Here is a 20,392-nt window from a genome sequence, read left to right on the forward strand (position 1 = left end):
TCATTGAGGATGTCATTTAAAGGTCTAAGCCTTCCCATTTTAATCAATTTTCTCATGGTATTTTATGAAAGCAAGACAAGATTTTGCAAAACGAAAAACAGAAACCTCGACAGGGACCCAGGGATGTAGACTGAAGGTCAAACTGTGACAATCTTAACATGTTTTGAGGCATTTGCAGGTGACGGACCCCTCTGGCTGCCACCATGAGGGTCTTCTCGCTGCAGGAGTCAGATTGTGTTGGTGTGAGTGAGTCATGTGGTCTTGGAGGGAACAGTGAAGAAAAGACCTCACATATCCAGACCCTGAAATAGACTAAATGCTCTGCGTCTGCCTCTCACACTGAGTGGGAGGACACAGCAGACACACAGAGGTGCTCTCAGCTTCCACACACTCATCCAGCATCTTACCTCCATTTGCAGCCGATAAACTCAAAGGTTTAGGCCTGTGAATGAATGAGTGTGTGCGTTAGTGTGCGTGCACATTCACTTCCATTTTCATGATTGTTTCTACATTGCTGTCTTGTTTGTTTCTGCATGAGCCAAGTACACAATTAAACTCTATGAGAAAGTAACAGATGTTTTCTTGGAGCTGCAGTATCCTCTCTGTCCACCAGGGGGCAGGCGGGTACAACTGTCAATGAGAGAAAAGGGCACTCATGAAACTTCAAGTGTAAAATCTACTATGTGTACATGCTCTTTATACATTTTCTGATCACTATAAATTACCTCATCCCTCACCCCTAAATCATGCAGACAAACTAATGTTGAGTTCATAAAATAAGTGTCTGCTGTTGATGTTTTACTGTTTAAAATCACTGCAATCACTTTGTCTTAGAAAGCTGTTTGCGAAGCTAAAAATAAAATGTAATTATTCGTAATAAAGATATAACTTTAAGCGAGGAATACAAAGCAGACCTCAGTGCATCACAATAAATATGGTGCCATGGAAACACCGCCATAAAATAAGTGACCAATCAGTCACATGAGTCACATGAGCAGATACACAAGAGAAAGCCACGGTGTTATTCTGCTATTAACAACCCAAACTTGCAGATCTCTGAGGCCTTTTGTAGACAGTACAGAGTCCTCGTTTCGTTATTTGCTTGCAGGAAACTAGAGGAGATGGACCGGCGTCGCTCCCGCTGCAGCGTGACTTGGCTGCAGGCCGCGGAGAGCAGATATGTCAAGAACACATTTCTGACAAGTGCAAGTTGACAGAAATATCCCCCCGGCTTTGTACGGCTTGCCCAACAGACGAGCAGGCTTCTCTCGCTGGAGCCACAGGAAGAAAAAAACAAAACCTGCTATTGTCTTTTAATCTGTCAATCATCTAAGAATAACGTTGACATCACAGGTAAGGCACACAGAGACGTGTCTGCCCTCCTCTCTGCTAGCTCCTGAGAAACTATTAGCATGCTCATTTTAGTAATGTACGTATGTTTGTCCGGCTTTGTGTGTACTTTGTAAACAGATATGTGGAAATATTGGTGGAGTATTGAGTATTAAATCACTCTAAAAGCTTTGATATCCTTTGTGGGCCAGCATTGCATTGAACTTACAAATGGAGATGCTTTTAGGTCACATTCTCTCCACAGGATGACTCAAATATGTTTCAGTATATTTTATTATAAGAGTTGCTATTGCTAACTAAAGAAAGTGTCCCATCAGCTTGTGGAAGACAAGGTTTATCCAAGCATGCATCTCAAAGCAGCCTGCAGTGAGTTCCCCGTAACCAGGCGGAGAGGCGGCGAGAGAGGGGCCGAGGCTGAAACGCTGCTTCAGTTCCACCCAGCAGAGGCCTGGAGCCCCGTCAGGGGGGCAGGAGCCCCGTCAGGGAGGCAGGAGCCCCGTCAAGGGGGGCAGGAGTCTGTCAGGGGGGCAGGAGCACCGTCAAGGGGGGCAGGAGTCTGTCAGGGGGGCACGAGCACCGTCAAGGGGGGCAGGAGTCTGTCAGGGGGGCAGGAGCCCCGTCATGGGGGCAGGAGCCCCGTCAGCTGCCTCCCAGAAAGCTTCACAGACTGCAGACCTCAGCAGGGTTTGCAGGAGCTTCTCCAGGTGCATTTCTTTAAAGCATCCGTCCAACCTACATCCGGCATGGTGTACAGGTAGGTAGGATATTATCCATGTATGCATGCCATGCTGCATTGTCTGATAATAATGACCCTCTGGGAGATTTACAACATGCATGTTTTACAACGCTTATATTTTGCATCATTTTGAATGGGCTGGATTTCTTTTTTGAAGTTAGTTTAAGACCAACGAGGGTAAACATCAGCCTGTTTGTCAATTAATTCCAATTTGTGTCATTAATAAACCATCAGAAATAATGATTAAAGTGCAACTCTTCTCAGCGGGTGGCTGTTCTGTTCAATACCTCGTGCTTTCATCATCTCCTGATGAGGAAGAGTCCTCCTCAGCACAGCGAGACCCAGCACTAATTCCCATCCGCAATTAGACTTGACGTTTAAGGCACACCATCAGACATGCGGATATCTCTTCAGTGGCTTCAGTATTGTGGAAAGACTGAGGATTTGAATAAGTAATGAAGTGTAGTATGAGGCTTACGTTTGAGTTGTCATAGCAAAGCAGAAAGAAAGTTTGCCTTCAGCAGTGATGATCAGATATGTAATTAATAGGCGCGTGGCTGTATGAAATTAGAAGCCCAATTATCTTTTTCTCTTCCTGGGTTCACACTCACAGAATTGTTTTTGATAACCAAATCCATTCTACTTCAAAAAAATATGATTGTGGTTGTGTAATGAATAAAAAACTAAAATATCCGACTGTGACAAGCGGTTAGAACCATGCAGAGTATTTTAGATCCTACCTTAGCTATCAAGCATGAAATTAGCTTTTATCATAAAGAAGGACTTGTCTAAAGAACATAATGACATTTCAGAAAACAAACTTATTTGCTTTCTTGACACAACATTAAATGTAAAGACCCATTTTAATGTTGCTAGGCTAATCAAGAAGTGGCTGTGAATAGACTGATAGCTTAGTGTAGAGAATAGAAACTGTTAGCATGTAACCCGGTCCAAATAGGTTTTTTACTAATGCCCTTGTCATACATCTTTTGTTTCACCTAAAAACCAAAGTGTTTAAGCCACAAGGTGTCACAAGGTGTGACCTGCTGGACCTTAACGTATCGTGGTTGGGAGCTAGCCTCTTCCCTGCGCTCGGAGAGTTAGCATTTCCAGAGGAATACCCTTTGAAACAATGGCCGTGTGTTTTCCGGATGATGGGCTTCCGTTCCAATTGGAAATGTTTCAGACCGTCGGGGGTTCGGATTAGTGTACCATCTGAACAATGGCATGGCACCAGCTGTTTCCCCTTGTTCTAGTCTTTGAGCTAAGCCAAATAAGCCGTCTGCTGGCTGTATAGCTGCAGTATCAAACTTATGATTTAACTCTTGAAAAGGGAGCTAAACTTAGAGCACATTTGCCTCCATGTTGACGGTGCAAACAAAAGGAAGAGTGCAGACTTTACAGTGTTGACCTCCAGAGGGACCAGATCACTTCCTTACTTACTCACACTGGACGCCGTCGGTCGGGTGAGTCTTCACAGCTGCATGAGGTCGGTGCAGAGAAGCGGCCTGGAGCTAGCTAACATAGCATGCGCTAAAAGGAAGCGCTAAAGATTACAACACAGAGGGATGGCAACTTAGTTCTCTGCACAGGTAGACATTAACTTTACTCCAATAAGGTTATACCTTTATATGACCAATAGTTGTTTGCTGATAACTTTAAATAAATGAATACGAGAAAGGGATGCGTGAAGTTGATGTGCTTTTTCTCGGCCAGTGACACGTTGTCTTCACATTTGTTGCGTAACGTTAGCTCCCTCGTTTCTGCCAATTGCTTAGCTAAGCTACTTGCTAGCTTTAGCCTCAAATTAGCACACAGAGAGGAGAGTAGTGTTAATATACTCGACTCTTTTCCCTAAAATGTCATGCTATTTTTGCAATAGTTGTGTCCAAAGAATGCTCCTAAAATCCAAATGAAATGGTCATTCAGATATTCAGAATATAATGTTTCAATGAACTATATAAGAATCAGAATATTGTCATATTCAGAATAATAGCTGAACATGAGGACGTGTGTATCATGTGTCATTAATGATATGTTTAAGCTTGTATTGCAAACCAGCAAATATATAAATATAAAGAAGTATGAATTATAAATGAAGAGAATACATTTCTCAGTGTTTCGGCTGAATTTACAGCGACAGGGATTCAGTGGAAAAGCTGCGGCCACATTAGCCGTGGCAAGAAAAAAGGGCCTGTGGGGTGCTAGTAGCTATGCAGCAATGCATGCTGGTCCATATAAGAACTCAGCTTCCTCTTTGAATAACCCACACCAACACTTTACAAAAAAAAAGCTTTTTAACTGAGATTCCCTGATGTATTTTTTGAAGTGTTTCATTGTGAAGTCAATAATCTCCCCTGTGCGTTTAGGATGAGCTGTTGCCCCGAGGCCGCGAGACGACAGCAAATACACAAACAAATAGTTTCTGATATTTACAAAGTGGGTAAAGTAATATTCCCCAACGCTGCTGTGTCTCTGAACTGAATCACACACGTTAACGTGAGTCTATGGGATCTTCTCTTGGTAACGTCATGTTTTTTCTTCCACCTGAAACAGTTTGGACCCTCTTTGAAATCGTCTTTGTTTAAATAACACCCAATGCATGAAGCTAAAACTCCAAAGTGACCTTGAGAGCCATTTATCCTGAAGTCTAAACTGTGCAGGTGCTGCCTTTCATCAACGCTGCATCTATAAACTACTGCAGTGCCTTACCATTAGACATTAAATAACAGGGCATCCACTTCCCTCTGTCACTGAATACGTCCCAGTATGAGACCCGATGCCTGCTGGGCCGAGGCAGAAGGTCACTGGGCTTCTTTAGGGGCTTTTACAGTAAAGATGTCAGTTGCCATCAGTGTCACCAAAAGTCTCTGGTTTCATACTGAGACGAGATCGCAGCAAAAAGTTGATGACGGCGCCGATGGTGAGGATGGGAAACGTCATGCCATGGTGGTGGTGGGAATGATGATGATAGTGGGAATAATGGGGGTGATGGTGAGGATGGCATGATAATATAAATAGAAGACAGAATGGATGCTTTTGGGGCTGATGGTGATGGCGTTGAAGGATGAGGACGGTGATGACCTTGCACTCTCAGTCAAATCCTTCACATATTTTCCGATTTAGAATCAATATTTCGTGCGTGTTCGCTGGCGCAAAGTGAAATCTGTAGCGTTTAATAAATGTGACCATCGTGTCCACACGGTACCTTCCTATTAAGGCAAATTAAACAGACAATTCTTCTTCTGTGGTGTTGTACGCGCGGTGAATCACGATCACGTCTAATCTGCAGCGTATTGGACAAAGACAGTGGACTCGGAGCGAGGGAGCAGTGCTGCGTTTAGTTGTGATTTGGAGGGGAGAGATGGAAGAGGGGGATGAGAGAAAGGAGGTAACAGACGGGCAGAAGATGTGAGTGAAACGCTGAGGAAAAGCAGCGAGAGATTGTGACCGCTGCAGCAGTTACAACGGCACAGACCTTCATCATCTCTCGTTGACTCAACAGGAGGCCGGCGCTCAGAAGGACAATCTGTTAGCTTTTTGCAGCACGAGGGTAAAACCGTTCATCTGTCAACCAGCAGACTGTTCGGAGAGCTGTGGTTGTGCGGCGTGGAGTCTAACGTTGCAGAGAAAGACTATTGTAGGTCAAGGAAATCACCTTTTCTCTCAGATAGACGCAGCGTTTTGGAGAGCGTTCAAGCCGACAGATGTTCCACGCTGTAGGAAATCATTTGGTTGGAGTTATTTATATACGCAGCGTCACGGCTCATCTCGGTGGAGGTTTGTGTCTTAACAACCGAGTTTCAGGACTTTGTTAGATGTTCTCACTGAAGCGATCACAGCCGAGTGGTTTGCCTCGGGGGCAACACAGGTATCGCCTGTCGGGGATCCCAGCAGAGAGAGGAACAGTCCTCGTCGACGCTTTTGACTGACACACTTTCAAATGAGATCGACCGGGAGGGAGATGAGGCCTTGAAGGTGGTGCAACGTTGTCCAACTGTGCGGTTACCTCTCAAGAGGTTTGCAGAACAACATGATCACATGATGAGGCCGAATCAGGCTTTGCCCTCAGGCCACAGAGAGAGAGCGATACGATGGCAGCAGTTGTTTTGTTCTCCTGAAAGGTCGTGTGATTGAAAGGTGCACTTTGTGGATTTCACACATCCAGATCAGTTTACTCGCCAAAAGGAGAGATTTTGGTCCCGTGAAAACAGTTATCTAGTTGGATAATGGATTCTGTGGCTCTGAAGGGAGCTTTCCAAAGTCTGCAGAATAACTCTGATAATGTCAGATTGGACTTTAAATCCTCAGCAGAAAGCTTTTGTTATCCAAGACATGAGACTGATGGACATACGCGTTTAACAGACAGGGCTTACAAATAACTCAATCAAGTTGCATCATGGGAAGATCCAGGATTTTATTCTATCCAGGATTGTTGGGTCTCGACCAGGCGGCGACCTCGAGTTCTGCCGAGTGAAGCCGATGAGGAAGTGTCTTAAAACCTGCACTATCCTTACTGACCAGCAGGGGGCGACTCCTCTGGTTGCAGAAAGAAGTCCGATCGCGTTGAAGTCTATGAGAACATGACTCTACTTCTCATTTAAACTATTCGAACATTGTAAACATGAGTTTATGGTCTCAATCGATACACTTTCAAGTAAATATTCATTTAATAAATGACGATCCATTTTAGAGTCCATGAAGCAAAGTTTAGGGCGGGCCTATGCCAGAGTCATGGACGTCGTCTTGAGCGCTTTTTTAGTCTTTTGACCACTCGAATCGTTTTGACATTACTTGTCATCATTCACCAATTCACACTCATCCACACGCTGATGGCAGCGGCTGCCATGCACGCTGCCATCAGGACATCCAGACGCTGCAGGAGCAACACATCGACATGGACGAGCAGAGCGGGGATCGAACCGCTGACGGAGGGACGATCCCGCTCTACCACCGAGCAACAGTCGCCCCCCATGTTTAATCCCCCCCCCCAACAGAATCGCTGTTATCAAATGCAATCAACAGGGATATAAATAAAACTGCGCTGGCCTGGAGGTCCGTGGATGTTTAATGAACCATGAAATCCTGCATTGTCACATTGCCGCTCAGTGGGGGAGGAAAGTAAGACGCCGCGCCGCCTCGACGCTGGTTCATGTTGTGTTCCAGTGTGTCGTTCAACATCTTGCTCGGAGACGTCCGCGTTGGTCTCCCTGGGTTCTTCTTTGATGAACTATCGCCTGTAGTTTCTCCAAAAAAACATGGACGGCTGTCATGCTCTCTGTACACAGGGGTCTTGGATTGGTTAGCACTAATAGCACCTGATCGTAAATGTGTAAAAAGGGCAATGCACTGTAACGGCAAACAACACAAAGAAGTAAAATGACTCATGAGTCTGTGACAATACACATGTTGGTGACTGTAATCAAACATTATGCCCAAAGTAAATGCACTCGCACATAAACTCACTGCAACTCTGCTCCTGAGATCTCCATTCAGAATACTGTCTCTCTCTCTCTCTCTCTCTCTCTCTCTCTCTCTCTCTCTCTCTCTCTCTCTCTCTCTCCCTCTCTCTTTCTCAGTGTGTGTGTGTGTGTGTGTCCATAGTGCAGAAACACTGCAGTTCTTGCAGCCAGTCAGTCGCAGCCAGCATCCTGCGCTCAGTGTTCCTCCCTCATTCAGCGCATGGCTCTCTCTCTCTCTACGCGCTGCTTCTCGCCTCCTCGCTGCCTCTGTCCTCTCCTCTCTGAAGTGAGCTACCATGCATCCTGCTTCCTCCTCCTCTCCGCTCGTGTGTCACTGTTCCAGGGTCCCTTCATCAAACGGAGCATGCATGCTGCAGAGCCAGGGACCATAGAGCCGGTGTTACTCGCTCAGGGACTTTGCAGACGGGACGAGGCTGTTGGGCAGATCTGAGCTGCTGCTGTTGCCACTTTCTGTCGGGGGTTGCCGATCTTCGCTGTGTGACAACGATTGATTGCTCTAAAAGTTGCAGGAGGACACGGGTCAGTCAAGCATCTCTTCTCACTGTGTGTAAGAACACTTTTTGTCTGAAAAGATGTCATCGTGTGTTGTCGTCAGTGGAAGCGAATGCGGTTGGTTGCCAGAGAAGATGTGCAAGTGGTAATTTGCAGGCGTTTGCTTTTTTTTCCTGTGAAAGCATGACCTTATTTTGAAGATGTGTGACAGCAGTGAGAGGCTGTGATGATGTCTGTTTGTGTGCATATGTGCACAGCGTCGAAAAGGCCATTGTGATGCTCCAGCGTTACTCTCCTCACTTCAGGTGTTTGACTAAAAGGCTTAGCCACGGCTGGAGGGAGAAAAACACTCCCCTGACACCCACAACTCCTGGCTGCATGACAAATCCTCCAAGACGCCCTAAAGAGAAACGCATTAAAAGAGGAAGGAGAGGCAGACTCCGTGATGAGAAACTGACTAATCCGAAACAAGCAAGAAACCACATTGGAGTTGGAAAGGAAACGTGCCGATTAAATGGGGAAAAAACAGGACAAAATATGATAGAAAGGCATAAAGAACGAGAGCAGAACTGCTCTCATTCTTCATATTTACACGTTAAAAGATTAAAGGTGTGGGCAAAAAACACATAAAAAGGAGAAAACAGCACGAGAACATAGGAAACAGATGTTTCACAGGTTTCTCTCTTCTTTCATCGTTGAGCAGAACATGTTCCTCGTCTCCTCACACGCCTCGAACCCTTTGCAACACACACACGCTCTCCAGTGGGTGATGACTCTTTCAGCGACTCATGCGGTGCCTCTTCTCCTTCATCCCTCCATCTTCATCCTCTCTCATGTGTTCAGGTGCAGTCAGACCGGCGCCGGGTCTCCGTCTCAACCCCCCGCACGCCGACCAGGACCGCTGTGCCGCTATGTCCAGTTCTGACCTGACGTCGGCTTGAGACTCTTCTCCTGAGAAAAAAAACGGGACGGTCTCACTCTCCCATCATCGTCATTCCTGCTTGGGATTCCCAAGCCTTAGTTTGACTCGGAGTAGCGCTCGTGGCCTTTGCCGACAGCCATGCAGGTGTCCTTTGCGTGCACGGACCACGGGCTGAAGGCCCCGCGTAATGGCGAGCACAGCAAGCAGAACGCCGCCAGCCCCAACACGGCCAGCAAGGCGCGCGCCCGCTTCCGCACCGTGGCGCTGATAGCGCGCAGCCTGGGCTCCTTCACCCACCGGTACCACCACAACCTCAAGGAGTCCACCGCCAAGCTCACCGGCATGAAGTACCGGTACGTAGACCGACGCTGTGAAGAAGGAGGAGGAGGAGGAGGAGGAGGAGGAGAAGGAGGAGGAGGAAGAAGTGTCCCTAGATATCTGCATAATGAGTGAATATGAATGACTCAATATGATATGAAATGGTAGAAAAACAAGATACCGGAAGTGAGAGGAGAGACTCGATCAATTAAAAGAGACAATGAATGTAAATATATGCAGATTTATAAGCAACTATTCATGATTATACCACAATTAACAGCAAATAGGATCTGAGACCGTAAAGGTTGTTTGGAGTTTTATTGAATCGTAAATCAAAGTGTAATTTGAGGGGAGACAACACATTAAGGTGTGTTAATGACGGATAAAAATACACACTATATGTTACTCGAGCACACAAAGAAGTTGTGTTAAAAGCTTTACAGTGTGGATGCCATCAGGTTCAGCATGAGAACATATAAATAAATGGTGATGATCTATAGACAATATCTTATTGGCAGCAGTAGAAAGATGTGAATGTGCAGGAGAAATAAGATAAGATCAAATATTACTTTATTAGTCCCACATGGGGGAAATTACAGGATTACAGCAGCACTGCTCACAGTAAATACAGATCATAAAAATATAAATAAACAGTAGAATAGTAAAAAAAAAAAAAAAAAAAAAACATTTAGAAAGTTAAACAGTAAAAAAATTAAATAAATATAAGGATGGAACAAAAAAAATAAGTAAAAATGTGTGTATAAATAATAAAACCAATACAACTGATTAAAAAACAAACAACACATCAAACAGCTGAGTTTAATCCTGAAGTCTCTTGTGATCTAATTCAAACCTCAACATCAGTTTAAGACTCGTGCTGCAAATATCTCTCTGTTAAGCTGTGTTTGTGTGTGTGTGTGTGTGTGTGTGTGTGTGTGTGTGTGTGTGTGTGTGTGTGTGTGTGTGTGTGTGTGTGTGTGTGTGTGTGTGTGTGTGTGTGTGTGTGAGTAGCAACAAAGGTACACATTGTTATCTCATCTCCATGAGTGTGCTTCTAGCCGACCTCAGGAGCAAAACAGAAGTGTTGAGTTCACACGACGACCTCGCTGGCGGTGTCGAGAGAGACGGAGAGGAAGAGGAGGGCCGAGGAGAGGAAGAGGGGAAGAAGGGAACAAGGGAAGGGACGGAGTTAGAAAAGAAGAAATGCTCCGTTGAAAGAACACAAAAGGCAGAATCAGAGAGTGAAAGAAAGAATTGGGGCGCGCGGGTCAGCTCACAGAAAAGAGGCAATTAGCAGAATGGTGAGAGATTGGATGCGGAGCAGCTAAATGTGTGTAAGTGTCTGCTTGTCACACAATCTCATCTCGTTTCCATAACAACATTGAAATGGCCAACTTCAATCTGTTCCCCAGCACCAAACAAGCTGTGACTCTGCTGCGCTCGCTGGTTCAGCATTTAGGGTTTTTATCTATTAAGCGAGAAGATTAAATGTGAAATCGTGTTGTGTTGTTTCTTCTTATCTCTCTGTCTATCTAAGACAACACATTTCTTCACGCTTCTTTCACTCTTGCTTCTATTTTCCCGAGAGGAGTTGTTGTTGTGTTACGACTGAAGTCCACGACCTCTGCAGAGTGTTTGTTTGGCTTCGTAACCGGAGGATGTGCTCCTTCCTGTCGCTGCTCCTGCAAACAGGTGGAGGATGTTCGCTGTGAAGCTTCTTGTGAGCTCTCAGCAAATTCCCCTTTTTTTCTTTCCCCCACAGAGAAGCAAATGTTGGATGAAAAAGCTCACGTGTCACATTCTTCCTCTGCTTCCTGTTTGTCTTGTAATTGCTCCGCTTGGCTCTTCCTTCTTCTTCCAAACCACTGACTCACAGCCGGATGAAGTAGAAGACGCTTCCATTGTTTTTCGGACGCTTTTCTCCGGAGGTGAAGTCGGGTCTGCGACTAAATTTGCGTGAAAAACAAAAGCACATTTCTTGCAAAGAGTGTATGTGTGTGTGTGGGCGTGCATTGCATTACATGCATGAGAGCATACATGTGCAGTATGTGTGTGTGTGTGTGTTGAGGCTCCACAATTAGAACATCTGAAGGCGTAGCAAGTTGAAGTAGCGGGAGATGCAGCGTGCAGAGCGAGCGAGCGCAATAATACCAGCAGCAGCATTTTAGTTGTCATGGCAATATATGTGGTCTCGCCAAATATAGTGTGTCTGTAATTGTTGCGTAGTCTAAACCTTTCAATGCTGTCGGACGTTGCTGGAAGAGAAACTTATTTCCGTCTAATCAGCGACTGTTTCACTGTAATATTCAGACTTCTCATTGAGCTGTCTCTGTTTAATCTCACACACACTCGTGTCCTGATGCCATGAGAGGAGAATCTGCAGGTTGAGCATCATATAAGGGTCATGATGAGAGATCGATGAGCAGACTTGGACATGCAGCTACTAAAGCAACACGTTGTGTCTCCGTCTCTGCTCCATCTTCTTGTTTTAATGATTTTACTCCGAGGTGTCGAGTGAAGTCGAACATCTTTCTCGCTCTTGGTATAATGTACAAGCTCACAAACAAGGACGCGTGTTTGCCAAAATATGTGATGTAACAAAAACACGCGGTTGTTGCCGGCTCCACGAGTCGTGCAGATTATTTCTGGTCGTGCTCGGGAAGTTCACAACGGTCATTAGGCAGCAGAAGCCTTCTGAGGTTCAGGGGAAGATTCCCCTCGGTTGCTCCAGAGCTGCAGATGAGCATGCAGACATCCTTTCTGTCAGCTCCTTTGGATGCTCATCAGCGGCCAGACAGGCCCGCTGTGCCGCGTGCACACACATCTGTGTGTGCACAGTGTGAGTAATGCATGAAGTGGAGGTTGTTTTTGACCACAGGATTGTCTGTTTGCATGAGAAATTAGGGCAAAATACTGTATCGCTATTTTTTGTTTTCATTATTGTAATCAAACCGTAGGCTTTTTAAAAATTCATAATGCGATGCCCACCAGAAGCATTTAACCCTCTTGACATTGAGCTTGTGTTTAAGTTTGTGCCGTAAGTTCATCTCTTGTTGCACAGTCGAGCTGAATGAAAGTTTTTGTGCTGAGTCTTGAGCTTGATCCTTTAAATGAAACATCTCCATTTAATAAACCAATGGGCTGTCAAACCTTAAAGCAAAAATACTTGTAAGTGACTTTTGTGTGACACTATCACTTCGCCTGAGTAAATCATTGATAGGGGAGGATGCTTTCTTCTGTTCAGATCTCAGAACTCTAAAACGACTGAAGACGTGCAGAATATTATCGTCAGTTCTTTGTTGCTCTTCTACGTCGAGGCCTTTAAATCACACGGCAGATGCTTTTGACATATTTTGTATTCAGCAAAAAATCTGCATTTTTCTTTGCACCACAAATCATTCAGTGGGTTTAGACGAGCTGCACGGAGGCTCGTGCGACTGAAGATGAGTGCTGCTGTTTTTTAATAGCTGCGTTTTGAGGTCGGATGCGACCTCCGTCTGTCCACAGGAAGATAACAGATATTCTGCAGCTGTGGCTCTTTTTCGGGCTGCACCACGAATCGTAATTGGCTTCGTTTCTTTTGCTCTCCGTGTGTTTGTGTTTTTGAAGTGAACTTTGTGTGTGTGTGTGTGTGTGTGTGTGTGTGTGTGCATGCGCAGGTGTCCGTGTGCGTACATGCGTGTGTGCTTGCATGACTTCATGTGCGTCTGTGCTCATGCGGCGCATCACGCCGCTCAGAGTGGACCCAGATCTCTGAGGGTTTGTTTTGAGGGGGCTTCCCCCAGCTTTTCATTATGCATCAAAAAAAACCTTCAAAATCAGCCTTCAAAAATAATATGATGTGTATTTTAGGTTCCAACATCATTCACTTCAGTTCATGTCACGCGTGACGTGTTCTTCTAATAATAAGAGCGGTGGGTTCGCGCAGCAGGAGTCCTGCAGAGAGAAGCTCCTAAAGACCAGACGAGCCCCCGAGGAGAAGATCTGCTCGAGTTAAACAGCCAGGACGCTTTGCATTTTAATTAAAGGTCACAATTAAAATGCTTTTCCGTGAGCATAATGGTTTTGTAATAGCAAACGAAACGTTATCTTTTTCTCCTTAATGGGCTTAAACCGACCGCTGTCACAGAGATGAATGGAAGTGGAAACACATGTGTATAACAGGAGGACCGATGTAATGAATTAAATGTAAATTACAAACCATGCTGGTTGGCCGGGCGGGAAAAGATAAATCCTTAAATAATCTGATGATTGCTTGTGGCAAAATCTACTTGAACCATCTCTTCATTATTATTATGAAGTTATAGTCAAATGTCACAGAAAAAAAAAAACAGCCGACGTGCAGAAAAGCTTTGAGAACTGAAGTTACTGCATCGATACTCAGCATTTATTGTGTAATATCATAATTTATTTCATCTCATTTCCTCCAGAAACATTCTTAAGATCCTTGTCGATGCAGGTCAAACTTCTTCTTTCACTTTGTCTTTCTTCATTTCGATGCTGGTGAACTGAAATCAAACCTAAAAAGATGCCGAGACTTATTCTCTCTCTCAGTATCGTATGAAGCTTCTCCAGTGATCATGACGTGATTGTTTCCCACATTGCTAAGCTCTCCACAATGTTCTGAATCAACCACTTCAGCTCTGCCCACATGCTTTTAATACAGAATCAACCCACAGGCCGCGAGCTTCAATCATGCGTGTCTGCCGAAAATACTCATATTCTGTGAGAGATTCTTCCACCGTCGGTTTAAAAAAAGGGAAAAAAAAACAAATGTCAGAGCGTTTTGAATAACCTTCCACAGTAAAAACTGTAAAAAAAAAAAAAAAAAAGTAAATACTGCTGTGTGCATGCATGCAATGATCTGTGTGCGTGTGTGTGTGTGTGTGTGTGTGTGTGTGTGTGTGTGTGTGTGTGTGGCTTAAGAATGAAAATGTTGAAAACAATGTTGACTTTGGCCCTGTGGAAAAACAACGCAGGAAGTCATGCACAGGCTCTGGCTCTTCATTGCACACGCACACACATAAACACACACACACACATACGCACACACGCCATACACACGTGCGCGCCGTGCAGCGCCCTGTAGGGAGCTGGCTGTCATTTCCTATTCCCCACTCTGTGTCATATAGGATGCTTCATCTGCAGAGGGCATTTGATCTGCTGAGACTTTGGGGCTCGGTCCTGCAGCTCTGCGAGCTTCAGTCTGTTGCTGTTGTCTCTTTATAGCTCTCCTCCTCTTCTCCATCCCTTTCCTGCCTTCTGTCATTGGTGAGGTTTGGACCATGAGGCCCGTTGGCTTCATCAGTGATTTCTTTTCTACAAAAACTCTGCTGGAGCTTTTCCCCTCTATTATTATTTTCTCCCTCAAAGTGCTTGATTTGACTTCCCTCCCACCCACACAGACCCGGCCTTCATACATCTAGAATATGACCCGTCTTCTACCCTGCAGGATAATTGTATGGTTACCATGAGGAGAGCTGTGGGAACCGAGGAGGCGGGCGCCGTGTAATCCCGTCAATCCCGTCAAGGTTGGCTTGTGTGGGTTTTCTTATAGTCCGCATTAATCCCTCTGGGAGAGAGGTGTTTTATCTGTTTACTCATAATCTTGAAAAGTGTTATCTTACAAATATTGATTGTGAGCAATCTAATACCAGGAAATGAATGCTTTCCTGAGAAGGAAAAAACAAAAAACCGCCCGCAATATGAAGTGATGAATGCAAAGATTTAAGCACAATAAATTAGGCCGGATGTTTACTTTTTTTAGTTTTGAATTCATCTGGGATTCCACTAAAAAAGAACGGGCTACATGTAGTAGCAGCTCAGGATGATCATGCGATGTGACAGCTTTGTGTGAGGGGGCGTCATTAAATGACTCATTTGTCATTTTACTTCAAGGCATCATCCGAGCACGAGGGTCCGAGCCTCTCACCGGCTGCAACGATGTTGATGTGCAGTTTTGCATCGACCAGTTTTCCTTTGCGTTCGTTCTTTTATCATTTTCAATATAACATGTAAAGAGCGTGTGCCTCTGCAGCTGTTTCCTCTCCCACGTGCACACCAGCACCAGCACCAGCATTTTATCCTGAACACAACGTTATTATTTTTCCTTCTTTTGTTGCACGATGACACGCTGTAATCCCCTGATTCATTAGCTTCTTTAGCGACGTACCTCAGCTGGCACCCACTCACCAGACCTGGACGGATCTATTCATGTGCTGCAGCCGGCTGTGTGGTTAATAACCAGGTGCGACGCTGATGAACACAGCAGCGAGGCCGCTTGTTGGCGAGCTGAACGTCAGCTCTGTTCTTCTGCGATCATTAAGACATCTTGAATGCATTTAGAACAGCACACAAACACTGTAAACAGCTTATGGAGGATCTCCAAGAAACAAAAGTGAGCAGTTTTCCGAAGACGAGCGCTTGCAAGCTTGTTCGTTGTGGAGATGATGTGCATCAACTTTGCAGTATCAATGAAGAACGTATTTACAGTACACAAACTATTCCAGGCATTAAGCAGATGCTTCACCCAGAGAGACGTGCAATGAGGACAGACGTGAACGTCCCTCATCCTGTGAGATTTTCCCTCAATCACACACACAGATTCAGTCGGTGCAACACGTCTAACCTGCCGTCCGGCCCCTCCCCCACACGTCCATGGATCTGAGCTCCCACGCTGTAAAACATCAGAGAGACGGAGGACACGCTATCCAAACTCCTCCACCGTATCAGAGACGAGGACGCATCCCACGATGTGTGAGCTGCTATCACGCTGTCCTCAGTGCGTTAGTACACAGATCATCAAAGAGCCCTTAGATGCAACAGGAAAGTGTTCATGTGTTCTTATGTCTCGTCTGAACTGCTGATGTTGAACATTTAGACTTACTGAGATCACGGTCACGTCGCACAGGCTCGTATCAGTCCGCCTCCAGCTTGTCGTGTGCGGGCCATTAGTCGCCAGACACGTTTTTTTGTACGGCCTCATTTGTTGTAATGATTAAATGTCTGCGAAACCAAGCAGAAGGTACAATCATCCAAACTGTGAGGTCGTGTCTGTGTCAAGAAATAAGTAGTCGGACAAATTCTCCGCTCAAAGTGAAAAGTGACGCTTGTGACGGCGGCTCGTGAGCAGTCTGTCAAACGAATGCGTCTCGATGTCGTCGCGTCTTCCTTCAAATCAACTTCCCTCTTTTGGACGCCTTCCTTCGCTGTGAATCTTCTTTCACCTCCAGTCCACATCCATCGCTCTGTGAGAGGAAGAGCCCTGCTGGCTCTTGCTGTTATCGCTGGTGTTAAGCCATCAAACACACATGAGTTCCCCTCTCAGTCGGGCATGATGTGGCACAGACTGTAAAAGCAAAAATGGGAAATGGAGCGGTGAGACTGTGAGTGGACGGTATAGCAAAAAAACTCTCAGTTTATCTTCCGTTGTGTTAACGAGAGCTGAAAGTGCTGCATTATTGCGGCAGATGAGCTGGATGTAAATGATCTGTTATCTGGGACGTGAATCTGGAAGTTGCACAGTGAGGTTGAACGAGTGTGAAGATCCCTCTTGAGAAATGCCGGTATGATACAACCCCAGTGCTCCAGAGCGAGTTAACTGTGTTTTGCAAGTTCGACAAAAACAATGGAGGACTGAAGAGCTCGCTGCTGCAGGAGGATGCCAGCGGTTGAAGAAGTGATTGACTGAGGGATGAAGGGAAGAAACAAAGAGGAACAAACTCCCCATTGCAGTTTTTGGGATGTGTTTCAATTATGAAAGTAGTTTTCAGGCTCTTTAAAGTTCCACAATCTCCTTCCAGAGAAAGTAAGATTCATATTGATGTAAAACATCCACTCTCCTCCCTCCTGTAACGTCTTTATCTGAGATAAAGGTGACCCTCTCGGTCAATGATTCTCCCCTTGATCAAACATGACACGTGAGATCGTTATAATTAATGCACTACACACTGCGAGTACCAGTGATTCATTGTTGGGCTTGTGTTGTGAGCAGTAACGTCGCTGTGAGCTCATTTCACTCTCTTGAGGTACGATGTGGAAACAAGATATATTTTTGGCTTTGTTTCAGCAGAAAATGTGTCTGTGCCCAGAGCAAAATGCAGCAGCGCAGTAATTGCAATCACGTTTGTATGATGACACGTTTGTGTTAGCCTGAACAAAACCTTTGTTTCCCTCATTTCTTCACAGGAACTTGGGGAAATCTGGTTTGCGAGTGTCCTGTCTGGGGCTGGGTGAGTCCGTCTAGCTAGCACGAGCATCACAGTGCAAACTTACCTGTGTGTGTGTGTGTGTGTGTGTGTGTGTGTGTGTGTGTGTAGCGGCAACTAAGAGTGCCTGTCACATGACCTGAGACTAAATCTGAACCCTTATTCAGGAGAGTTTCAGCTTAAATACAACTATTACTTAAGCTTCTTAACTTTTGGCAAATGTCAGGCATTGTCTGCCTGTCTATCTCTCTGTCTGTCTGTCTGTCTGTCTTTCTCTCTGCATGCCTGCCTGCCTGTCTGTCAGTCTGTCTTTTTATATTATTATTATATTAGATTTATATTATCACTTTCTCTCTGTCTGTCTGTCTGTCTGTCTGTCTGTCTGTCTGTCTGTCTGCCTGTCTGTCTGTCTGCCTGCCTGTCTGTCTGTCTGTCTGTCTGTCTGCCTGCCTGCCTGCCTGCCTGCCTGTCTGCCTGTCTGTCTGTCTGTCTGTCTGTCTGTCTGTCTGTCTGTCTGCCTGTCTGTCTGTCTGCCTGTCTGTCTGTCTGTCTGTCTGTCTGTCTGTCTGTCTGCCTGTCTGTCTGTCTGCCTGCCTGCCTGCCTGCCTGTCTGTCTGCCTGTCTGTCTGCCTCAATTTAATTCATGTCTGTTTAAAATCTGCACACAACAAAAAGAAAACACCCAACATTTTGGAAAAGCAGGAAAATATCAACGATTGAATGAAAACTATTGTATGAAATAAAAGTGTTCCCGATACAGATCCCTGTGGGACGCCGATAGAATAATGAGATGTATTTTGGCTCTTGACACGAGCATCTTTAATTAGCTTCAAACAAGCTATAATTAACAATGCCTCTCTTCGTCTGCATGAGATTCTTACTCACAAGAAACTCACATGGCCGTGAACAAGTTGTTCTTTCATCCTATTAAGACTCAACCCTGACATTTAACTGTGGTGGTTTTAGGGCAAGCCCATTTTGTCATGTATTCATGCCAAAAAATGTCAAAACTATAATTAATGCATGACTAAAATGACCGTGAGTGTGGTTTCAGGTCTCGCATGTTTTCTGTTTTTGTTCCAAAAATATTGACTTTGATGTTTCCTTCAACAGGGACGTGGATAACATTTGGAGGTCAAATCTCAGATGAGGTAAGACATGATGTCAAATCCTTCATTCAGTTGTCACAGCTCATGCAGACATGTTGCTTTCTTTATTTTAGACCCCTGCAAACACAAATAGTGATGATTTGTGACAGTCGACACAAATGGGAGCAACTTAGTTAGCATCCATTACCTCCTGGTACTGTTCAGTCCCTGTTAGCTCCACCGAGTCCAAGTGGTCAAGTCTTATTGCTCCTAGTCACACTTTCCTAAGATAATCACTTCCAAGCCACTGAATAGAAGACAGCTCATCACCACTGGGACAAACTGACACACAACGAGCAACAAACAAACTCACAAAGACCAAAACAGGAGTGCAGAAAGATAAAGTCATCATGGCAAAATTGGCGTTCCCACGTGGCTCTGAATAAACTGCAGGCACCAAGAACTAGGTCAGAATAGTCTGGGAAATTTATTGAGCAGTAAACAACTTCCATCAACAAGCAGCCGGGCAGTTTTCCTGTTTGTGTTCATCTCAGCGGGGAAGAGATTTACCCGACTCGAGCTTCTTCAGGGAACGTTCCCAGCCCATTTTGAAGAGTAATTGTGGGTTTTTATTTACACTGAAGTATGTGAGGGGAAATTATTCTTGTGTGCATCAGGTGGCAGAGCAGCTGATGACTATTGCCTACGAGAGCGGGGTCAACCTGTTCGACACGGCTGAAGTCTACTCTGGCGGAAAGTGAGTTGTCTCAGATTTGTTCTGGCCTTTTCCCCCCCGCAGGACACGCCATGTTAACGAGCTTTAGCCCCAGACCAGGAGCTACTCACATGAGACGTGCACAAATGAAAGGTAGCTTGACTCCAAAGGGATCTGCATAATCTCATTCATCAACGGAGTCTCCTCATTATGGTCACAGCTCAATCTCACTGCGTATGCCTGGACATTGTCTCGCTGAAACTGCAGGAAAAAAAGGGCGTTCGGTGTTTGGGGGATGAATATTTATTTCAAGGTTGCGGGTTAAATCCAGGCACACAATATAGCCGTTCATCCTTTATCTTGTACTCCCTTCTGATTTTTAATCAGCTATTCATGCTGTAGATGTGTGTCAGATTACAGTCACGCTTACAGGCGCTGAGAAAAATGGCAGCCGGAGATATAATCTCATCATCTTTTTGTGTATATTTTTTCTTTGCAGAGCGGAGATAATCCTGGGAAACATCATCAAAAAAAAGTGCTGGAGGTAAAGTCTCTCAAGATTTTAAATGTGTTCCTGGAATAGGTTTTTAGATGTGCATACACACCGCATGGCCAAAAGTGTGTGGACACAATATACTTTATATTTACGTTAGAATCACTTTGAAGGGTCCAGGAACCACCTCATGCTATCAATTAAGTTCCCCTTTTTATTTTTTTATTTTATGGAACATACAAGCCTGAACCGTGAAAATCAGCTCAACAAGTTGGGGTCCGTGTGCAAGATGCTCGCGCTTCATTCGTTCACGTTCGTCTGTTTCCAGCATTGTACACGGTGAATTAAAGCAGAGGAAGGTGCAGAATATCTTAGCTTTGATTTCACTAAAAATACCCGTGCCTAAATGGAACCACGTAAAAGACTCGTGAGTCACGGACAAGTGACTCACGAGCGAACAGCAAGCAGATGCTGGCGAGCGTTCTGCACCACAGAACATATCCGTTCCATACATCTACTCACACGCAGCGATACGACTTGGTTGTGTCTGTCAGTCTTCTCCACAACTCAACTCTGGATCCGTTTCAA

At 45.0% G+C, this 20,392-nt stretch overlaps 1 protein-coding gene and 1 long non-coding RNA gene across 4 annotated transcripts in view; one reads left to right on the forward strand and one right to left on the reverse strand.

Moving 5' to 3' along the window:
- On the reverse strand, positions 1–3,783 carry LOC137781743 (uncharacterized). Its single transcript, XR_011077230.1, has 2 exons — positions 3,530–3,783; positions 1–630 (listed from the first exon to the last, which is right to left on the reverse strand). It is a non-coding gene; the product is annotated as an uncharacterized lncRNA (long non-coding RNA).
- Positions 3,228–20,392, forward strand: part of kcnab1b (potassium voltage-gated channel subfamily A regulatory beta subunit 1b) — a 27,828-nt gene continuing 10,663 nt past the window's right edge. The window contains exons 1-7 of one of the 3 annotated variants that reach the window (XM_068570670.1): positions 3,228–3,678; positions 7,892–8,088; positions 8,905–9,336; positions 17,489–17,532; positions 18,622–18,659; positions 19,274–19,353; positions 19,811–19,855. In XM_068570670.1, the coding sequence (XP_068426771.1) occupies positions 9,122–9,336; positions 17,489–17,532; positions 18,622–18,659; positions 19,274–19,353; positions 19,811–19,855 (422 nt within the window). In that variant the 5' untranslated portion in view covers positions 3,228–3,678; positions 7,892–8,088; positions 8,905–9,121. Of the gene's footprint in view, positions 3,679–7,727; positions 8,089–8,904; positions 9,337–17,488; positions 17,533–18,621; positions 18,660–19,273; positions 19,354–19,810; positions 19,856–20,392 lie in introns of those variants that run through there. The other 2 variants (XM_068570679.1, XM_068570662.1) reach the window with 2 other exon arrangements.

The sequence above is a fragment of the Clinocottus analis genome, unplaced genomic scaffold (genome assembly GCF_023055335.1).
Source record: "Clinocottus analis isolate CAN_PGR_092001 unplaced genomic scaffold, fCliAna1.0.p SCAF_11, whole genome shotgun sequence".
NCBI lineage: Eukaryota > Metazoa > Chordata > Actinopteri > Perciformes > Cottidae > Clinocottus > Clinocottus analis.